Raw genomic sequence first — 18,541 nt, 5'->3', positions numbered from 1 at the left:
ACTGGTGCCTCGCCTTTATATATACACGTTATAGAGTCTGTGTCACTCCTGTGTAGCGGCTGCTGAGAGTGATGTGACGCACTGGTGCCTCGCCTTTGTATATACACGTTATAGAGTGTGTGTAACTCCTGTGTAGCGGCTGCTGAGAGTGATGTGACGCACTGGTGCCTCGCCTTTGTATATACACGTTATAGCGGCTGCACAGAGCGCTGTGACGCAGTCTATGTACATGGTACGGACTCCATTATATGCAGATCTCGGACTCCTGGAATACTGTTCCGTGCGAGTTATATTTAAGCTGCAGATCTTTAATTAGTGAAAATAGGAAATTCTGCATAACGTGGCAGTAACGTGCCGAGACAATGCCGTGTGTAATAACTTGAAGAGCAGATTAATTTCATTCTCATGTGAAGAATCCGGCAGATGGGACTGGTGTTGTGGTAATTGGTGGTATTTCTATAATAGACAAAGCTCCCTTTGTAGTCCACATCCTAATCAGAGCCCTTGTGTGGGGTTTAATGTGATGCAGGAATTGTGTCTTTCTGAATGTCGCCTGTCATTGTGCTGCCTCCATAATAACGAGGCTTTACAGCCTGAAATGCACCAATTCTCCTTTGAAATAAAGCCGCAGCTGAAACCTAAACATCTCATTTACAAGGTGCTTTATTTGTAGTTAAACATTAATGTTTTCCCATGATCCTGCAGAGCTGACGGCAGCGCGGCACATACGGCCCTGACTCATTACCGGCAATGGCGGTGATAGTGTTATGGTAAATAAAAGGTTTGCAGAGGTTTGGAGAATACTAATTACCTCCCTGCGCAGGAACGCTTTGCTGAGTAGTGAGGTATGAGCAGGCTAAAAATAGCTCCACCGCTATTTATCAATCTCAGAGAGCTAATGAGAGGCAGCCAGGCAGAGCGCGGTGCAGGCTGCAGGCTGCAGATACCCCCAGTCTATGGACCCAGTGTGAGCACCGGGCCCCTATAGCTGTGATAGGCCCAGGGCCGCCCTCCCAGCCATCACAAAGTGGCTGCCTGATTTCTTGTCATACAGTGATGAGAGTAACCGCTCAGCTAATGCGGGGGATCATGCGTCGCCGTTAGCAACGTTATCTGCTACGTGCAAGAGATACATCTGAAACAGTCTCCCTTACCCGTGCGCACAGAGGGTTTTGTAACCCCCTCCCCCCGACACCCCCTCAAATCAGAGGGTGTGATTGCGATCTCACCACCTTGTTTACGTCCTATTTCATGGAAAGATTGTTCTGGCCAATAGAACAGACATGCACAAAGGTGTGTAATTTCGAAACTGCGCATATGCTGTATGCAGAAAGTTTGGTTGCTGTGGGCAACAGACACTGCAGTTCATTTGCTCTGGGCAACAGGCACTGTAATTTGGTTGCTCTGGACAACATATAGGGGGTCATTCCGAGTTGATCGTAACTGTGCTAAATTTAGCACAGCTACGATCATCTTTCCTGACATGCGGGGGGACGCCCCCCCCCCCGCAGAAGTGCAAAGGCTTCGCACAGCAGCGATGCCTTTGCACTTCAAGAGTAGCTCCCGGCCAGCGCAGCTTTAGTGTTCTGGCCGGGAGCTACTCATCGCTCCCTGTTCCGCAGCGGTTGCGTGTGACGTCACGCAGCCGCTGCGGCCCGCCCCCCGTTCGTCCGGCCACGCCTGCGTTGGCCGGACCAAACCCACGAAACGGCGGACAAACGCCGCCGTTCCGCCCCCTCCCGCCCAGCGATCGCCTCTGCCTGTCAATCAGGCAGAGGCGATCGTATCCCTGCTACGGCCATCGGCCGTCTGGCGCGCGCCAGCGCACTACGGCGCATGCGCAGCAGGGACCCGTTCACTCTGCTGCATTAAAACGCAGCGAGCGAACAGGTCAGAATGACCCCCATACTGTAGTTTAGTTGCTGTGTTGCACACTCTGTAGTTTGGTCGATCTGGGTAACAGGTCTGTTCTATACATGAAGCAGTGAGCCAGTGGAGAAGTTGCCCAATGCAACCAATCAGCTGCTCCGTATAATTTTATAAAATGTATTTGAGAAATGTTACTTAAAAGCTGATTGGTTGCCGTGGGCAACTTCTCCACTGGCTCACTTCTCCACTCTTCTCACTGCTTCATGAATAGACCAGGTAGTATTTTGGTTGCTCTTGGTAACAGACACCATAGTAAATGTTTGTTCTGGTAACAGACCTGTAGCTTGGTTGCCCTGGGTAACAGGCACAGCAGTTTGCATCTGTGAGAGTGACTAATGATCTGACTATGCTGAATCGCTCAGCCAACCGCTCACTGTTCTGTCCACACTTAGGGGGAGGTTTATCAAATATTGGATAGATTATAAAGTGGAGAAAGATAAAGTACCAATCAGATAGCTTCTACAGTGCACCCGGGAAGTATTCACAGCGCTTCACTTTTTCCACATTTTGTTATGTTACAGTCTTATTCCAGAATGGAATAAATTCACATTTCCACTAAAATTTCTACACACAATACCCCATAATGTTGTTGTTTTTTTGTGATTTTTGCAAATTTATTAAAAATAAAAAACTAAGAAATCACATGTACATAAGTATTCACAGCCTTTGCAATGAAGCTCAAAATTGAGCTCAGGTGCACTCTGTTTCCACTGATCATCCTTGAGATGTGCCTACAGCTTAATTGGAGTCTACCTGTGGTTAATTGGACATGATTTGGAAAGGCGCACACCTATCTATATAAGGTCCCACAATTGACAGTGCATGTCTGAGCACAAACCAAGCATGAAGTCAAAGGAATTGTCTGTAGACCTACGAGACAGGATTGTCTCGAAGCAGAAGGTCCCAATGAGCACAGTGGCCTCCATCATCTGTAAATGGAAGAAGTTCAGAACCACCAGGACTCTTCCTAGAGCTGGCCGGCAGTCTAAACTGAGCGATACGGGGAGAAGGGCCTTAGTCAGGGAGGTGACCAAGAACCCATTGATCACTCTGTCAGAGCTACAGCATTCCTCTGTGGAGAAAGGAGAACCTTCCAGAAGGACAACCATCTCTGCAGCAATCCACCAATCAGGCCTGTATAGTAGAGTGGCCAGACGGAAGCCGCTCCTTAGTAAAAAGCACATGGCAGCCCGCCTGGAGTTTGCCAAAGTGCACCTGAAGGACTCTCAGACCATGAGAAACAAAATTCTCTGGTCTTATGAGACAAAGATTGAACTCTTTGGCGTGAATGTCAGGCGTCATGTTTGGAGGGAACCAGGCACCGCTCATCACCAGGCCAATACCATCCCTAGTGAAGCATGGTGTTGGCAGCATCATGCTGTGGGGATGTTTTTCAGCGGCAGGAACTGGGAGACTAGTCAGGATAGAGGGAAAGATGAATGCAGCAATGTACAGAGACATCCTGGATGAAAACCTGCTCCAGAGCGCTTTTGACCTCAGACTGGGGAGACGGTTCATCTTTCAGCAGGACAACGACCCTAAGCACACAGCCAAGATATCAAAGGAGTGGCTTCAGGACAACTCTGTGAATGTCCTTGACTGGTCCAGCCAGATCCCAGACTTGAATCCGACTGAACATCTCTGGAGAGATCTGAAAATGGCTGTGCACCGACGCTTCCCATCCAACCCAATGGAGCTTGAGAGGTGCTGCAAAGAGAAATGGGCGAAACTGACCAAAGATAGGTGTGTAGAATTTTGATGAAAAAAATATATTTATTCCAGTTTGGAATAAGGCTGTAACATAACAAAATGTGGAGAAAGTGAAGCGCTGTGAATACTTTCCGGATGCACTGTAACTCTCACGTTACAGGCTGTGCTAGAGGAATTTCAGAAGCTGATTGGTTGGTACTTTTGCCCCTTAATGTAACCATCTAATTGCTATATGCATGTAAGAGGCGGTAGAAGGGCCTCAGCAACGGAGTGGGTGGCTCCTTTAATTCTCCCAAGTGGGGGGAAGTGGGCAGAGGAAGATGTGTTGGGGTCCACCCTCCAGGTTCTCCACCCTTTTGCCTGGTACATACTGGACTATGTGTGTACCTGGCGATGTTGTTAGCGACGGAACCCGACACTTGCCAATGCCGCCAGCGGCCCGCGGAGTGGTTTAAGCATGGCCCTTTATGGCTATTTTGCGCGTTGGACATGCATACACATCCGATGGGAGATGTCGCTGATGATGCACAGGAGCGCTCATCGTCGGCAACATGGCGCATACACACTAGACAATATCATGGAAGTAGTGCACATGGTACACTGTATCGCCTAGCTGTGTACACATTACAACGATGTCTGCGCGATGCGACAACGCTTGTGACGGGACCCGTCAGCAAGTGCATACACACTTGCGATGTTGGGAGCGACGAATGCCTGCGGGGGGGGGGGGGGGCATTCAGCAGCATGGCCCTCATCTGCAATATGGCCCGTCAGACCTGCATGCAGGTCCAACAGGCGACGTTGCAGACGACCTGCGGGAGTGCACATCTTGCGATATATCGTCTGTACAGACTAGACAATATCGATCTGAACCGGCTGATATCAGATCGTACGTGATATTGCCTAGTGTGTACGTACCCAAAATAATTCCAGTGCTGTGTGCAAGATTCCAACACTATCTGATTCCAACACTATCTGATTCCAACACTGTCTGATTCCAACACTATGCAGTGGCAAACGCAGGATTTGCATGGGGGGGTTTCCAGAACTGGGCGGAGCCAATCACGGGGGTGGGGACTGAGGTGACCCAGTATATGCTGGGTCCGTAAAACTAGTGTGTCTGTGTGTGTGTATATATATATCTATCTATCTACACATATATATATATATATATATATATATACACATATATCTACACACACATATATATATATATACACATACACACACACATACATATACACGGGTGGTCTTCAGTATGCCGGCGGTCGGGCTCCCGGCGACCACCATACCGGCGCCGGGAGCCTGACCGCCGGCATACCGACACTTATTCTACCTCGTGGGGGTCCACGACCCCCCTGGAGGGAGAATAGAATAGTGTGGCGCGCGTATCGTGGTGAGCGCAGCGAGCCCGCAAGGGGCTCATTTGCGCTCGCCACACTGTTGGTAAGCCGGCGGCCGGCCTCCCGGCGCCGGTATGCTGGTCGCCGGGAGGCCGGCCGCCGGGAGATCGTAGTGAACCCATATACACATATACATAGCATATTAAACATGCATACATATATATATATATATATATATATACTACACACACACATACAGTACACATATATATACACATGTGTATATATATATATCATATGTGTGTGTGTGTGTGTGTGTGTGTGTGTGTGTGTGTGTGTGTGTGTGTGTGTGTGTGTTTATATGTATGTATGTATGTATATACATGTATATATATGTAGGCACATGGATATATATGTACTATAATTAAAATAAAGTAAACTTTTATTGCACTTGCAAGTGCCACCAGGAAGACAGCAGGCTGCAGAGGACGCTAGACAGTCATTAATAATACTCATGCAGCTTTAAAAAAAAAAATGTTTTTTTTTTTAGTGGAGGGGGGTTTCTGGGTACTCGGAAACCCCCCCTGGGTGCGCCACTGCTATGCAACCAGACAGGGCGATGGAACATCCCCAGTACCTACCCCCCAAAACAGGGAAGCTGAGCATCAAATAAGTGCTCATTTACAACCATTACGTTTAGGTGCAGACTTTGCATTAAACCCCAGAAAGCGATCAGTGATCTGCTCTTATCTGTGCAGTGCAAGTTACACAATTATCAGATTCCTCACTGGCAGTTGTTGTTAGTGTATACAGTATATATAGTCCCCTGAGGACCAGCTGACATCAGCTCCTTGGGTGAGTTACTAGTCCCCCTTCCCAGCTCAGCCGCACTCTCGCAGCAAATAAAATATAAGCCGTGTTTTATGTTTCAGCTGTAATCACAAGAGAAGCTAAATTTAGAAGAGAAATCTATTTTTACTGCTGGCTGGCTGTCATCTGTCTGTTAGAGAGAGGGGTACTGCAGCCAGATGGTGGAACGCTGACATCTACTGGCGAAGTCTCAGAATGCAGCGTACAGTATAGCTGATCCTATTACAGAGGTTTTCTCCAATTCTCTATTGTGACACTGTAACCGGTGCAATGTGATGTGCGAGTCCACGCTACATATTATCACACAGACGATGCATGAAATGACTAATGAGCATAACTGTAAAAGAGATTCCTTGCACGAGTTATATTGTATATTTACACATAATTTAGGTGGTTATTCCGAGTTGATCGCTCGCTAGCAGTTTTTAGCAGCCGTGCAAACGCTATGCCGCCTCCCACTGGAGTGTATTTTAGCTTAGCAGAGGTGCGAACGAAAGGATCGCAGAGCGGCGGCAAAGTTTTTTTGTGCAGTTTCAGAGTAGCTCAATACCTACTCAGCGCTTGCGATCACTTCAGACTGTTCAGTTCCTGTTTTGACGTCACAAACACGCCCTGCGTTCACCCAGCCACGCCTGCGTTTTTCCTGGCATGCCTGCGTTTTTCCTGGCACGCCTGCGTTTTTTCGAACACTCCCTGAAAACGGTCAGTTGACACCCAGAAACGCCCCCTTCCTGTCAATCACTCTGCGGCCAGCAGTGCGACTGAAAAGCTTCGCTAGACCTTGTGTGAAAATACATTGTTCGTTGCAATGGTACGACGCGCGTGCGCATTGCGCCGCATACGTATGCACAGAAGTGCCTTTTTTTGCCTCTTCGCTGCAGAGCGAATGAATGCAGCTAGCGATCAACTTGGAATGACCACCTTAGTGACAATGCATTGTGTGGAAATACAGTACTACTCTTGCTATAAGAAAGATTTGGTGAAGACCAAGTAAATTAATTTGCTGTGGATGTGACCTAGTTATGGAAAAATGAATCACAATATCAGATTTGCTTTTTACAAACCACAGTCAGTAACACAGTCAGGTATGCGGCGCTGTCGTTGGGAGCTGATCATGATGCGTATAAACGACTCTCTGTGTATAGACGTTGCTGTTTATTGGGTGACTGTTTCTGTAGTTGTTGCCTCTTTTTCAGGCAAGGTTTAATCTAATTAGCTCACGGTCTGTGGCTTTTGTGTTTATTCCGCTGCCTTCTTCATAGATGGATGAACCGGCTGGGGCTCGCTGCCATTGGGTATACGCCAGATGAGAAGGACATCAGACCTAATGAAGGTAAGGTTTATAGTCATTTCTGCATTTGGAGATGAAACCCAGGGGTGTTCTGTGCTTATAAATAAAATATTCCGCTACTATTTTACTCCATAGTGTAAACTGTAAATAACAGTGGCTGTATCTGTTATACTATATTTACCGCAGTGTTACTGTACATTTCTGACACACAGTATAGGCATTTACTGTAAGACCTTCCTCAGTGTTCAGAGAACAATCAATTTTCACTTATTCTCTCACTGAATGCTAAACCGATGAGCAAACCTAGAAAGTGCTTTTGACGGACTGTAGTAGCTTCTAACAGCCTATAGATGTCACTGTTGCTGCTTTCTCTGAAGAGCTTTTAGACAGGGCAGAGGGCCCTGCTCGTAAGAGCTTACATTTTAAAGGGAGGGTAGACAGACAGAGTGACACAGAGGAGAGACAGTGAGTGAGGAGCATAGAGCGGTGGGTTAGGATGAGAGCTTACACTCTATAGGGGAGTGACAGACAGACAGGGGTGACACAGAGGAGAGACAGTGAGTGAGGAGCATAGAGCGGTGGGTTAGGATGAGAGCTTACACTCTATAGGGGAGGGACAGACAGGGGTGACACAGAGGAGAGACAGTGAGTAAGGAGCATAGAGCGGTGGGTTAGGATGAGAGCTTACACTCTATAGGGGAGGGACAGACAGACAGGGGTGACACAGAGGAGAGACAGTGAGTGAGGAGCATAGAGCGGTGGGTTAGGGTGAGAGCTTACACTCTATAGGGGGGAGCAGACAGACAGGGGTGACACTGAGGAGAGACAGTGAGTGAGGAGCATAGAGTGTGGGTTAGGATAAGAGCTTACACTCTACAGGGGAGGGGCAGACAGACAGGGGTGACACACAGGGGAGACAGTGAGTGAGGAGCATAGAGCGGTGGGTTAGGATGAGAGCTTACACTCTATAGGAGAGGGACAGACAGACAGGGGTGACACAGAGGAGAGACAGTGAGTGAGGAGCATAGAGCGGTGGGTTAGGATGAGAGCTTACACTCTACAGGGGAGGGGCAGACAGACAGGGGTGACACACAGGGGAGACAGTGAGTGAGGAGCATAGAGCGGTGGGTTAGGATGAGAGCTTACACTCTACAGGGGAGGGGCAGACAGACAGGGGTGACACACAGGGGAGACAGTGAGTGAGGAGCATAGAGCAGTGGGTTAGGATGAGAGCTTACACTCTATAGGGGAGGGGCAGACAGACAGGGGTGACACAGAGGAGAGACAGTGAGCGAGGAGCATAGAGCGGTGGGTTAGGATGAGAGATTACACTCTATAGGAGAGGGACAGACAGACAGGGGTGACACAGAGGAGAGACAGTGAGTGAGGAGCACAGAGCGGTGGGTTAGGGTTAGAGCTTACACTCTATAGGGGGGAGCAGACAGACAGGGGTGACACAGAGGAGAGACACTGAGTGAGGAGCATAGAGTGGTGGGTTAGGATGAAAGTTTACACTCTATGGGGAGGGACAGACAGGGGTGACACAGAGGAGAGACAGTGAGTGAGGAGCATAGAGCGGTGGGTTAGGATGAGAGATTACACTCTATAGGGGAGGGACAGACAGACAGGGGTGACACAGAGGAGAGACAGTGAGTGAGGAGCATAGAGCGGTGGGATAGGATGAGAACTTACACTCTACAGAGGAGGGGCAGACAGACAGGGGTGACACAGAGGAGAGAGAGTGAGTGAGGAGCATAGAGCGGTGGGTTAGGATGAGAGATTACACTCTATAGGGGAGGGACAGACAGACAGGGGTCGCACAGAGGAGAGAAAGTGAGCGAGGAGCATAGAGCGGTGGGTTAGGATGAGATCTTACACTCTATAGGGGAGTGACAGACAGACAGGGGTGACACAGAGGAGAGACAGTGAGTGAGGCGCATAGAGCGGTGGGTGAGGATGAGATCTTACACTCTATAGGGGAGTGACAGACAGACAGGGGTGACACAGAGGAGAGACAGTGAGTGAGGAGCATAGAGCGGTGGGTTAGGATGAGAGCTTACACTCTATAGGGGAGGGACAGACAGGGGTGACACAGAGGAGAGACAGTGAGTGAGGAGCATAGAGCGGTGGGTTAGGATGAGAGCTTACACTCTATAGGGGAGGGACAGACAGACAGGGGTGACACAGAGGAGAGACAGTGAGTGAGGAGCATAGAGCGGTGGGTTAGGATGAGAGCTTACACTCTATAGGGGAGGGACAGACAGACAGGGGTGACACAGAGGAGAGACAGTGAGTGAGGAGCATAGAGCAGTGGGTTAGGATGAGAACTTACACTCTACAGAGGAGGGACAGACAGACAGGGGTGACACTGAGGAGATACAGTGAGTGAGGAGCATAGAGTGGTAGGTTAGGATGAGAGCTTACATTCTATATGGGAGAGACAGACAGGGGTGACACAGAGGAGAGACAGTGAGTGAGGAGCATAGAGCGGTGGGTTAGGATGAGATTACACTCTATAGGGGAGGGACAGACAGACAGACAGGGGTGACACAGAGGAGAGACAGTGAGTGAAGAGCATAGAGCGGTGGGTTAGGATGAGAGATTACACTCTATAGGGGAGGGGCAGACAGACAGGGGTGACACAGAGGAGAGACAGTGAGTGAAGAGCCTAGAGTGGTGGGTTAGGATGAGAGTTTACACTCTACAGGGGAGGGGCAGACAGACAGGGGTGACACACAGGGGAGACAGTGAGTGAGGAGCATAGAGCGGTGGGTTAGGATGAGAGCTTACACTCTACAGGGGAGGGGCAGACAGACAGGGGTGACACACAGGGGAGACAGTGAGTGAGGAGCATAGAGCAGTGGGTTAGGATTAGAGTTTACACTCTATAGGGGAGGGGCAGACAGACAGGGGTGACACAGAGGAGAGACAGTGAGTGAGGAGCATAGAGCGGTGGGTTAGGATGAGAGATTACACTCTATAGGAGAGGGACAGACAGACAGGGGTGACACAGAGGAGAGACAGTGAGTGAGGAGCACAGAGCGGTGGGTTAGGGTTAGAGCTTACACTCTATAGGGGGGAGCAGACAGACAGGGGTGACACAGAGGAGAGACACTGAGTGAGGAGCATAGAGTGGTGGGTTAGGATGAAAGTTTACACTCTATGGGGAGGGACAGACAGGGGTGACACAGAGGAGAGACAGTGAGTGAGGAGCATAGAGCGGTGGGTTAGGATGAGAGATTACACTCTATAGGGGAGGGACAGACAGACAGGGGTGACACAGAGGAGAGACAGTGAGTGAGGAGCATAGAGCGGTGGGATAGGATGAGAACTTACACTCTACAGAGGAGGGGCAGACAGACAGGGGTGACACAGAGGAGAGAGAGTGAGTGAGGAGCATAGAGCGGTGGGTTAGGATGAGAGATTACACTCTATAGGGGAGGGACAGACAGACAGGGGTCGCACAGAGGAGAGAAAGTGAGCGAGGAGCATAGAGCGGTGGGTTAGGATGAGATCTTACACTCTATAGGGGAGTGACAGACAGACAGGGGTGACACAGAGGAGAGACAGTGAGTGAGGCGCATAGAGCGGTGGGTGAGGATGAGAGCTTACACTCTATAGGGGAGGGACAGACAGGGGTGACACAGAGGAGAGACAGTGAGTGAGGAGCATAGAGCGGTGGGTTAGGATGAGAGCTTACACTCTATAGGGGAGGGACAGACAGGGGTGACACAGAGGAGAGACAGTGAGTGAGGAGCATAGAGTGGTGGGTTAGGATGAGAGCTTACACTCTATAGGGGAGGGACAGACAGACAGGGGTGACACAGAGGAGAGACAGTGAGTGAGGAGCATAGAGCGGTGGGTTAGGATGAGAGCTTACACTCTATAGGGGAGGGACAGACAGACAGGGGTGACACAGAGGAGAGACAGTGAGTGAGGAGCATAGAGCGGTGGGTTAGGATGAGAGTTTACACTCTATAGGGGAGGGGCAGGCAGGGGTGACACAGAGGAGAGACAGTGAGTGAGGAGCATAGAGTGGTGGGTTAGGATGAGAGCTTACACTCTACAGAGGAGGGGCAGACAGACAGGGGTGACACAGAGGAGAGACAGTGAGTGAGGAGCATAGAGTGGTGAGTTAGGATGAGAGCTTACACTCTATAGGGGAGGGACAGACAGACAGGGGTGACACAGAGGAGAGAGAGAGAGTGAGGAGCATAGAGCGGTGGGTTAGGATGAGAACTTACACTCTACAGAGGAGGGACAGACAGGGGTGACACAGAGGACAGTGAGTGAGGAACATAGAGCGGTGGGTTAGGATGAGAACTTACACTCTACAGAGGAGGGACAGACAGGGGTGACACACAGGGGAGACAGTGAGTGAGGAGCATAGGGCGGTGGGTTAGGATGAGAGCTTACACTCTATAGGGGAGGGACAGACAGACAGGGGTGACACAGAGGAGAGACAGTGAGTGAGGAGCATAGAGCGGTGGGTTAGGATGAGAACTTACACTCTACAGAGGAGGGACAGACAGGGGTGACACACAGGGGAGACAGTGAGTGAGGAGCATAGGGCGGTGGGTTAGGATGAGAGCTTACACTCTACAGGGGAGGGGCAGACAGACAGGGGTGACACACAGGGGAGACAGTGAGTGAGGAGCATAGAGCAGTGGGTTAGGATTAGAGCTTACACTCTATAGGGGAGGGGCAGACAGACAGGGGTGACACAGAGGAGAGACAGTGAGCGAGGAGCATAGAGCGGTGGGTTAGGATGAGAGATTACACTCTATAGGAGAGGGACAGACAGACAGGGGTGACACAGAGGAGAGACAGTGAGTGAGGAGCACAGAGCGGTGGGTTAGGGTTAGAGCTTACACTCTATAGGGGGGGAGCAGACAGACAGGGGTGACACAGAGGAGAGACACTGAGTGAGGAGCATAGAGTGGTGGGTTAGGATGAAAGTTTACACTCTATGGGGAGGGACAGACAGGGGTGACACAGAGGAGAGACAGTGAGTGAAGAGCATAGAGCGGTGGGTTAGGATGAGAGATTACACTCTATAGGGGAGGGACAGACAGACAGGGGTGACACAGAGGAGAGACAGTGAGTGAGGAGCATAGAGCGGTGGGATAGGATGAGAACTTACACTCTACAGAGGAGGGGCAGACAGACAGGGGTGACACAGAGGAGAGAGAGTGAGTGAGGAGCATAGAGCGGTGGGTTAGGATGAGAGATTACACTCTATAGGGGAGGGACAGACAGGGGTCGCACAGAGGAGAGAAAGTGAGCGAGGAGCATAGAGCGGTGGGTTAGGATGAGATCTTACACTCTATAGGGGAGTGACAGACAGACAGGGGTGACACAGAGGAGAGACAGTGAGTGAGGCGCATAGAGCGGTGGGTGAGGATGAGATCTTACACTCTATAGGGGAGTGACAGACAGACAGGGGTGACACAGAGGAGAGACAGTGAGTGAGGAGCATAGAGCGGTGGGTTAGGATGAGAGCTTACACTCTATAGGGGAGGGACAGACAGGGGTGACACAGAGGAGAGACAGTGAGTGAGTAGCATAGAGCGGTGGGTTAGGATGAGAGCTTACACTCTATAGGGGAGGGACAGACAGACAGGGGTGACACAGAGGAGAGACAGTGAGTGAGGAGCATAGAGCGGTGGGTTAGGATGAGAGCTTACACTCTATAGGGGAGGGACAGACAGACAGGGGTGACACAGAGGAGAGACAGTGAGTGAGGAGCATAGAGCAGTGGGTTAGGATGAGAACTTACACTCTACAGAGGAGGGACAGACAGACAGGGGTGACACTGAGGAGATACAGTGAGTGAGGAGCATAGAGTGGTAGGTTAGGATGAGAGCTTACATTCTATATGGGAGAGACAGACAGGGGTGACACAGAGGAGAGACAGTGAGTGAGGAGCATAGAGCGGTGGGTTAGGATGAGATTACACTCTATAGGGGAGGGACAGACAGACAGGGGTGACACAGAGGAGAGACAGTGAGTGAAGAGCATAGAGCGGTGGGTTAGGATGAGAGATTACACTCTATAGGGGAGGGGCAGACAGACAGGGGTGACACAGAGGAGAGACAGTGAGTGAAGAGCATAGAGTGGTGGGTTAGGATGAGAGATTACACTCTATAGGGGTGGGACAGAAAGACAGCGGTGACACAGAGGAGAGTGAGAGAGGAGCATAGAGCGGTGGGTTAGGATGAGAGCTTACACTCTATAGGGGAGGGACAGACAGACAGGGGTGACACAGAGGAGAGACAGTGAGTGAGGAGCATAGAGCGGTGGGTTAGGATGAGAGCTTACACTCTATAGGGGAGGGACAGACAGACAGGGGTGACACAGAGGAGAGACAGTAAGTGAGGAGCATAGAGCGGTGGGTTAGGATGAGAACTTACACTCTACAGAGGAGGGACAGACAGGGGTGACACAGAGGAGAGACAGTGAGTGAGGAGCATAGAGCGGTGGGTTAGGATGAGAGATTACACTCTATAGGGGAGGGGCAGACAGACAGGGGTGACACAGAGGAGAGACAGTGAGTGAGGAGCATAGAGCGGTGGGTTAGGATGAGAGATTACACTCTATAGGGGAGGACAGACAGACAGGGGTGACACAGAGGAGAGACAGTGAGTGAGGAGCATAGAGCGGTGGGTTAGGATGAGAACTTACACTCTATAGAGGAGGGACAGACAGACAGGGGTGACACTGAGGAGAGACAGTGAGTGAGGAGTATAGAGCGGTGGGTTAGGATGAGAACTTACACTCTACAGAGGAGAGACAGACAGACAGGGGTGACACAGAGGAGAGACAGTGAGTGAGGAGCATAGAGTGGTGGGTTAGGATGAAAGCTTACATTCTATATGGGAGAGACAGACAGGGGTGACACAGAGGAGAGACAGTGAGTGAGGAGCATAGAGCGGTGGGTTAGGATGAGAGCTTACACTCTATAGGGGAGGAGCAGATAGACAGGGGTGACACAGAGGAGAGACAGTGAGCGAGGAGCATAGAGCGGTGGGTTAGGATGAGAGATTACACTCTATAGGGGAGGGACAGACGGACAGGGATGACACAGAGGAGAGACAGTGAGTGAGGAGCATAGAGCGGTGGGTTAGGATGAGAACTTACACTCTATAGAGGAGGGACAGACAGACAGGGGTGACACAGAGGAGAGACAGTGAGTGAGGAGCATAGAGCGGTGGGTTAGGATGAGAGCTTACACTCTATAGGGGAGGGACAGACAGACAGGGGTGACACAGAGGAGAGACAGTGAGTGAGGCACAGAGAGCGGTGGGTTAGGATGAGAGCTTACACTCTATAGGGGAGGGACAGACGGACAGGGGTGACACAGAGGAGAGACAGTGAGTGAGGAGCATAGAGCGGTGGGTTAGGATGAGAGCTTACACTCTATAGGGGAGGGGCAGACAGACAGGGGTGACACAGGTGGGGTAGAATGTGAGTGAGAAGCATAGAGCGGTGGGTTAGGGTGATGTTAGGTCTCTTTCCGTTGCTCCTGTACTAGAAGCTGTTGAGTAACATTGACACATTCCATACAGAGAATCTGAGACTCGTTCTGTTCTTAGCAGATTACTGGAGTGAAAGTGACCAGGATGACATCGATGGTTCTATGACTTTAAAGCAGGAACATCCGACGACAGTGAGTGACACCTACCATCGAAATTCCTCGGTGAGTCCCCAGGGGCATTCTACCACATGCAGAGCCACTGGGCCGGTGACAGAAAATGGGTCCCGGCAATGACTGATCTGTGAACATGCCCCTGTGCACACCCTGCAAAGTCCAGTCTTAGCCCACCCAACAGAAATCAAAGAAGGGGGGGTCAACTGCCCCCCCCCTTCCCCCCCAACATTGGTTCAGACGCAATAATCCCAGAATGTACTGATCCCTTCCTCCTGCTTTTTTACGTTATAATACAATGTATAAGGCAAGACGTGGTGTTACCCGGGGCTCCTTGTTAGACGGGGTTGAGGTGGAACAGATGCTAAGCTCGGTTTCAATCATTTATCGTCGCCTTGTTTCTATAGATCAGATCCCCATGAGCAGGGGCGGATTGGGAACAAAAAGCGGCCCTGGAAAAATGTGTGCTAGTGGCCCCACATGGGCAGCACCAGAGGTGTAAGGTCTAGCCATGGGCCATGGCAGCAACACCCTCCCCCCAAGACTTTCCAGATAGTGGGCATGTCCAGCATCAAGGGGGAAGTTAAAAAGAAATAAAATTAAATATTATGAGCACATTATGATACACCTTCAGAATTTAGGAAACTATATAATTCTGTAGAAAGATATATTTTCTTGCTTATTACACCAACCGTATCCCAATCACTATTCACTCAATCTTATATGTCAGCCAAGCAGGCAGACAGAGCATACACTAGATCATCTGCAATCACAGGCTAAGTGGCAAAGTCATTTTCATATATGCAAATTATTTTGCATATTATTCATTATGTCTATAAAAAGGACCACATGTCCTCAAACAAAACAGGCCCCATGGGTGCGTCGGCCCACCGGGAATCTTCCCTGTAAACCCCATGGCCAATCCGCCTCTGCCCATGAGATCATCTGGGAGGGGATCCGGTGGAGGAAAATAATTAAATTAGGGAAAATAGATTAAAAAAAAGTCTGTATGTACTGTACAAACAATGTAAACAAAGAAACTCATATACAGGTGATGTATGGATACAGGCCACCTCCGACCATTGCTGAAGAACCTATAGACTTATTGGCTTCTCTGTGTATGACAATCAGCCACATTCCACGTGCATCTAAAAACGGGTGTGGTTCATCAAATCGACAGTGTCTAGGTCGACAATGTTTAGGTCGACCACTATAGGTCGACAGTCACTAGGTCGACATGGATGGAAGGTCGACAGGGCTTCTAGGTCGACATGTGCTAGGTCGTCAGGTCTAAAGGTCGACATGAGGATTTTTTTTTTTTTTTGTGTCGTTTTCTTCGTAGAGTGACCGGGATCCCAAATTAGTGCACCGCGTCCCCTCGCATGGCTCGCTTCGCTCGCCATGCTTCGGGCATGGTGCCTTCGCTTCGCTCAGCACACTTTACCGTTCCGATCGTAGTCCACGTGGATCGTTAAGTATGAAAAAAATCAAATAAAGAAAAAAAAAATGTGAAAAACTCATGTCGACCTTTAGACCTGTCGACCTAGCACATGTCGACCTTCCATCCATGTCGACCTAGTGACTGTCGACCTATAGTGGTCGACCTAAACATTGTCGACCTAGACACTGTCGATCTTCAGACCGGATCCCTCTAAAAACGTACCGAAACGTAACAGGCATATTTCACGTCACACAATTCCAGATTGCAACACATAGTAAACAGGGCAGAATCACCTCCTCTGTAATATATATATGCTTATTGATTGGGGCACCCTGGCAAGTTACTGTGGCTTACAAGGGAGTGCCGGTTTGTGGATTGGATATAGATATAAGATATATACACTGCTCAAAAAAATAAAGGGAACACTTAAACAACACAATGTAACTCCAAGTCAATCACACTTCTGTGAAATCAAACTGTCCACTTAGGAAGCAACACTGATTGACAATCAATTTCACATGCTGTTGTGCAAATGGAATAGACAACAGGTGAAAATTATAGGCAATTAGCAAGACACCCCCAATAAAGGAGTTGTTCTGCAGGTGGTGACCACAGACCACTTCTCAGCTCCTATGCTTTCTGGCTGATGTTTTGGTCACTTTTGAAAGCTGGTGGTGCTTTCACTCTAGTGGTAGCATAAGACGGAGTCTACAACCCACACAAGTGGCTCAGGTAGTGCAGCTCATCCAGGATGGCACATCAATGCGAGCTGTGGCAAGAAGGTTTGCTGTGTCTGTCAGCGTAGTGTCCAGAGCATGGAGGCGCTACCAGGAGACAGGCCAGTACATCAGGAAACGTGGAGGAGGCCGTAGGAGGGCAACAACCCAGCAGCAGGACCGCTACCTCCGCCTTTGTGCAAGGAGGAACAGGAGGAGCACTGCCAGAGCCCTGCAAAATGACCTCCAGCAGGCCACAAATGTGCATGTGTCTACTCAAACGATCAGAAACAGACTCCATGAGGGTGGTATGAGGGCCCGACGTCCACAGGTGGGGGTTGTGCTTACAGCCCAACACCGTGCAGGACGTTTGGCATTTGCCAGAGAACACCAAGATTGGCAAATTCGCCACTGGTGCCCTGTGCTCTTCACAGATAAAAGCAGGTTTTCACTGAGCACGTGACAGACGTGACTGAGTCTGGAGACGCCAAGGAGAACGTTCTGCTGCCTGCAACATCCTCCAGCATGACCGGTTTGGCAGTGGGTCAGTAATGGTGTGGGGTGGCATTTCTTTGGGGGGCCGCACAGCCCTCCATGTGCTCACCAGAGGTAGCCTGACTGCCATTAGGTACCGAGATGAGGTCCTTAGACCCCTTGTGAGACCATATGCTGGTGCAGTTGGCCCTGGGTTCCTCCTAATGCAAGACAATGCTAGACCTCATGTGTCTGGAGTGTGTCAGCAGTTACTGCAAGACGAAGGCATTGACTATGGACTGGCCCGCCCATTCCCCAGACCTGAATCCAATTGAGCACATCTGGGACATCATGTCTCGCTCCATCCACCAACACCACGTTGCACCACAAGACTGTCCAGGAGTTGGCGGATGCTTTAGTCCAGGTCTGGGAGGAGATCCCTCAGGAGACCATCCACCACCACCTCATCAGGAGCATGCCCAGGCGTTGTAGGGAGGTCATACAGGCACGTGGAGGCCACACACACTACTGAGCCTCATTTTGACTTGTTTTAAGGACATTACATCAAAGTTGGATCAGCCTGTAGTGTGTTTTTCCACTTTAATTTTGAGTGTGACTCCAAATCCAGACCTCCATGGGTTAATAAATTTGATTTCCATTGATCATTTTTGTGTGATTTTGTTGCCAGCACATTCAACTATGTAAAGAACCAATTATTTAATAAGAATATTTCATTCATTCAGATCTAGGATGTGTTATTTTAGTGTTCCCTTTTTTATTTTTTTGAGCAGTGTATATAGATAATATGTGCATCATAGCATGGGATTTCTCTGGGGTCAGTTTTGCCATGCCCCTTTTGGAACAATGGGGGAGGGGGCACCAATTCTCTTTCTGGCACAGGGCACCAAAAAGTCTAGTTACGGCTCTGCCGTCCACCTCACCGTCTAGAGTTAATGAGGAAATGTTTGTGCTCTTTTATGCCGAGCAGCTGACATTACAGTTCACTGCCTGTTTTTGATTTCCATAAACCTAATTAGATGGTAAGCTCCTTGGGGCAGGGGCTTGTACCCGGCCAGTCTGCTGCCTGAGGTGACATAATGAACTTTCAGACTGTCATCC

General features: G+C 49.8%; 1 protein-coding gene across 1 annotated transcript in view; it reads left to right on the top strand.

Annotated features, from left to right (window-relative positions):
* Nucleotides 1-18,541, top strand: part of LOC134949658 (connector enhancer of kinase suppressor of ras 2-like) — a 766,590-nt gene that overhangs the window by 737,939 nt on the left and 10,110 nt on the right. Inside the window, exons 21-22 of the mRNA XM_063938397.1 lie at nucleotides 7,115-7,185; nucleotides 14,742-14,842. Of these exons, the coding sequence (XP_063794467.1) occupies nucleotides 7,115-7,185; nucleotides 14,742-14,842 (172 nt within the window). The remainder of the gene's footprint in view (nucleotides 1-7,114; nucleotides 7,186-14,741; nucleotides 14,843-18,541) is intronic.

This window comes from Pseudophryne corroboree, chromosome 8, assembly GCF_028390025.1.
Source record: "Pseudophryne corroboree isolate aPseCor3 chromosome 8, aPseCor3.hap2, whole genome shotgun sequence".
Lineage (NCBI taxonomy): Eukaryota > Metazoa > Chordata > Amphibia > Anura > Myobatrachidae > Pseudophryne > Pseudophryne corroboree.
This window is presented reverse-complemented; position numbering and strand designations above follow the sequence as displayed.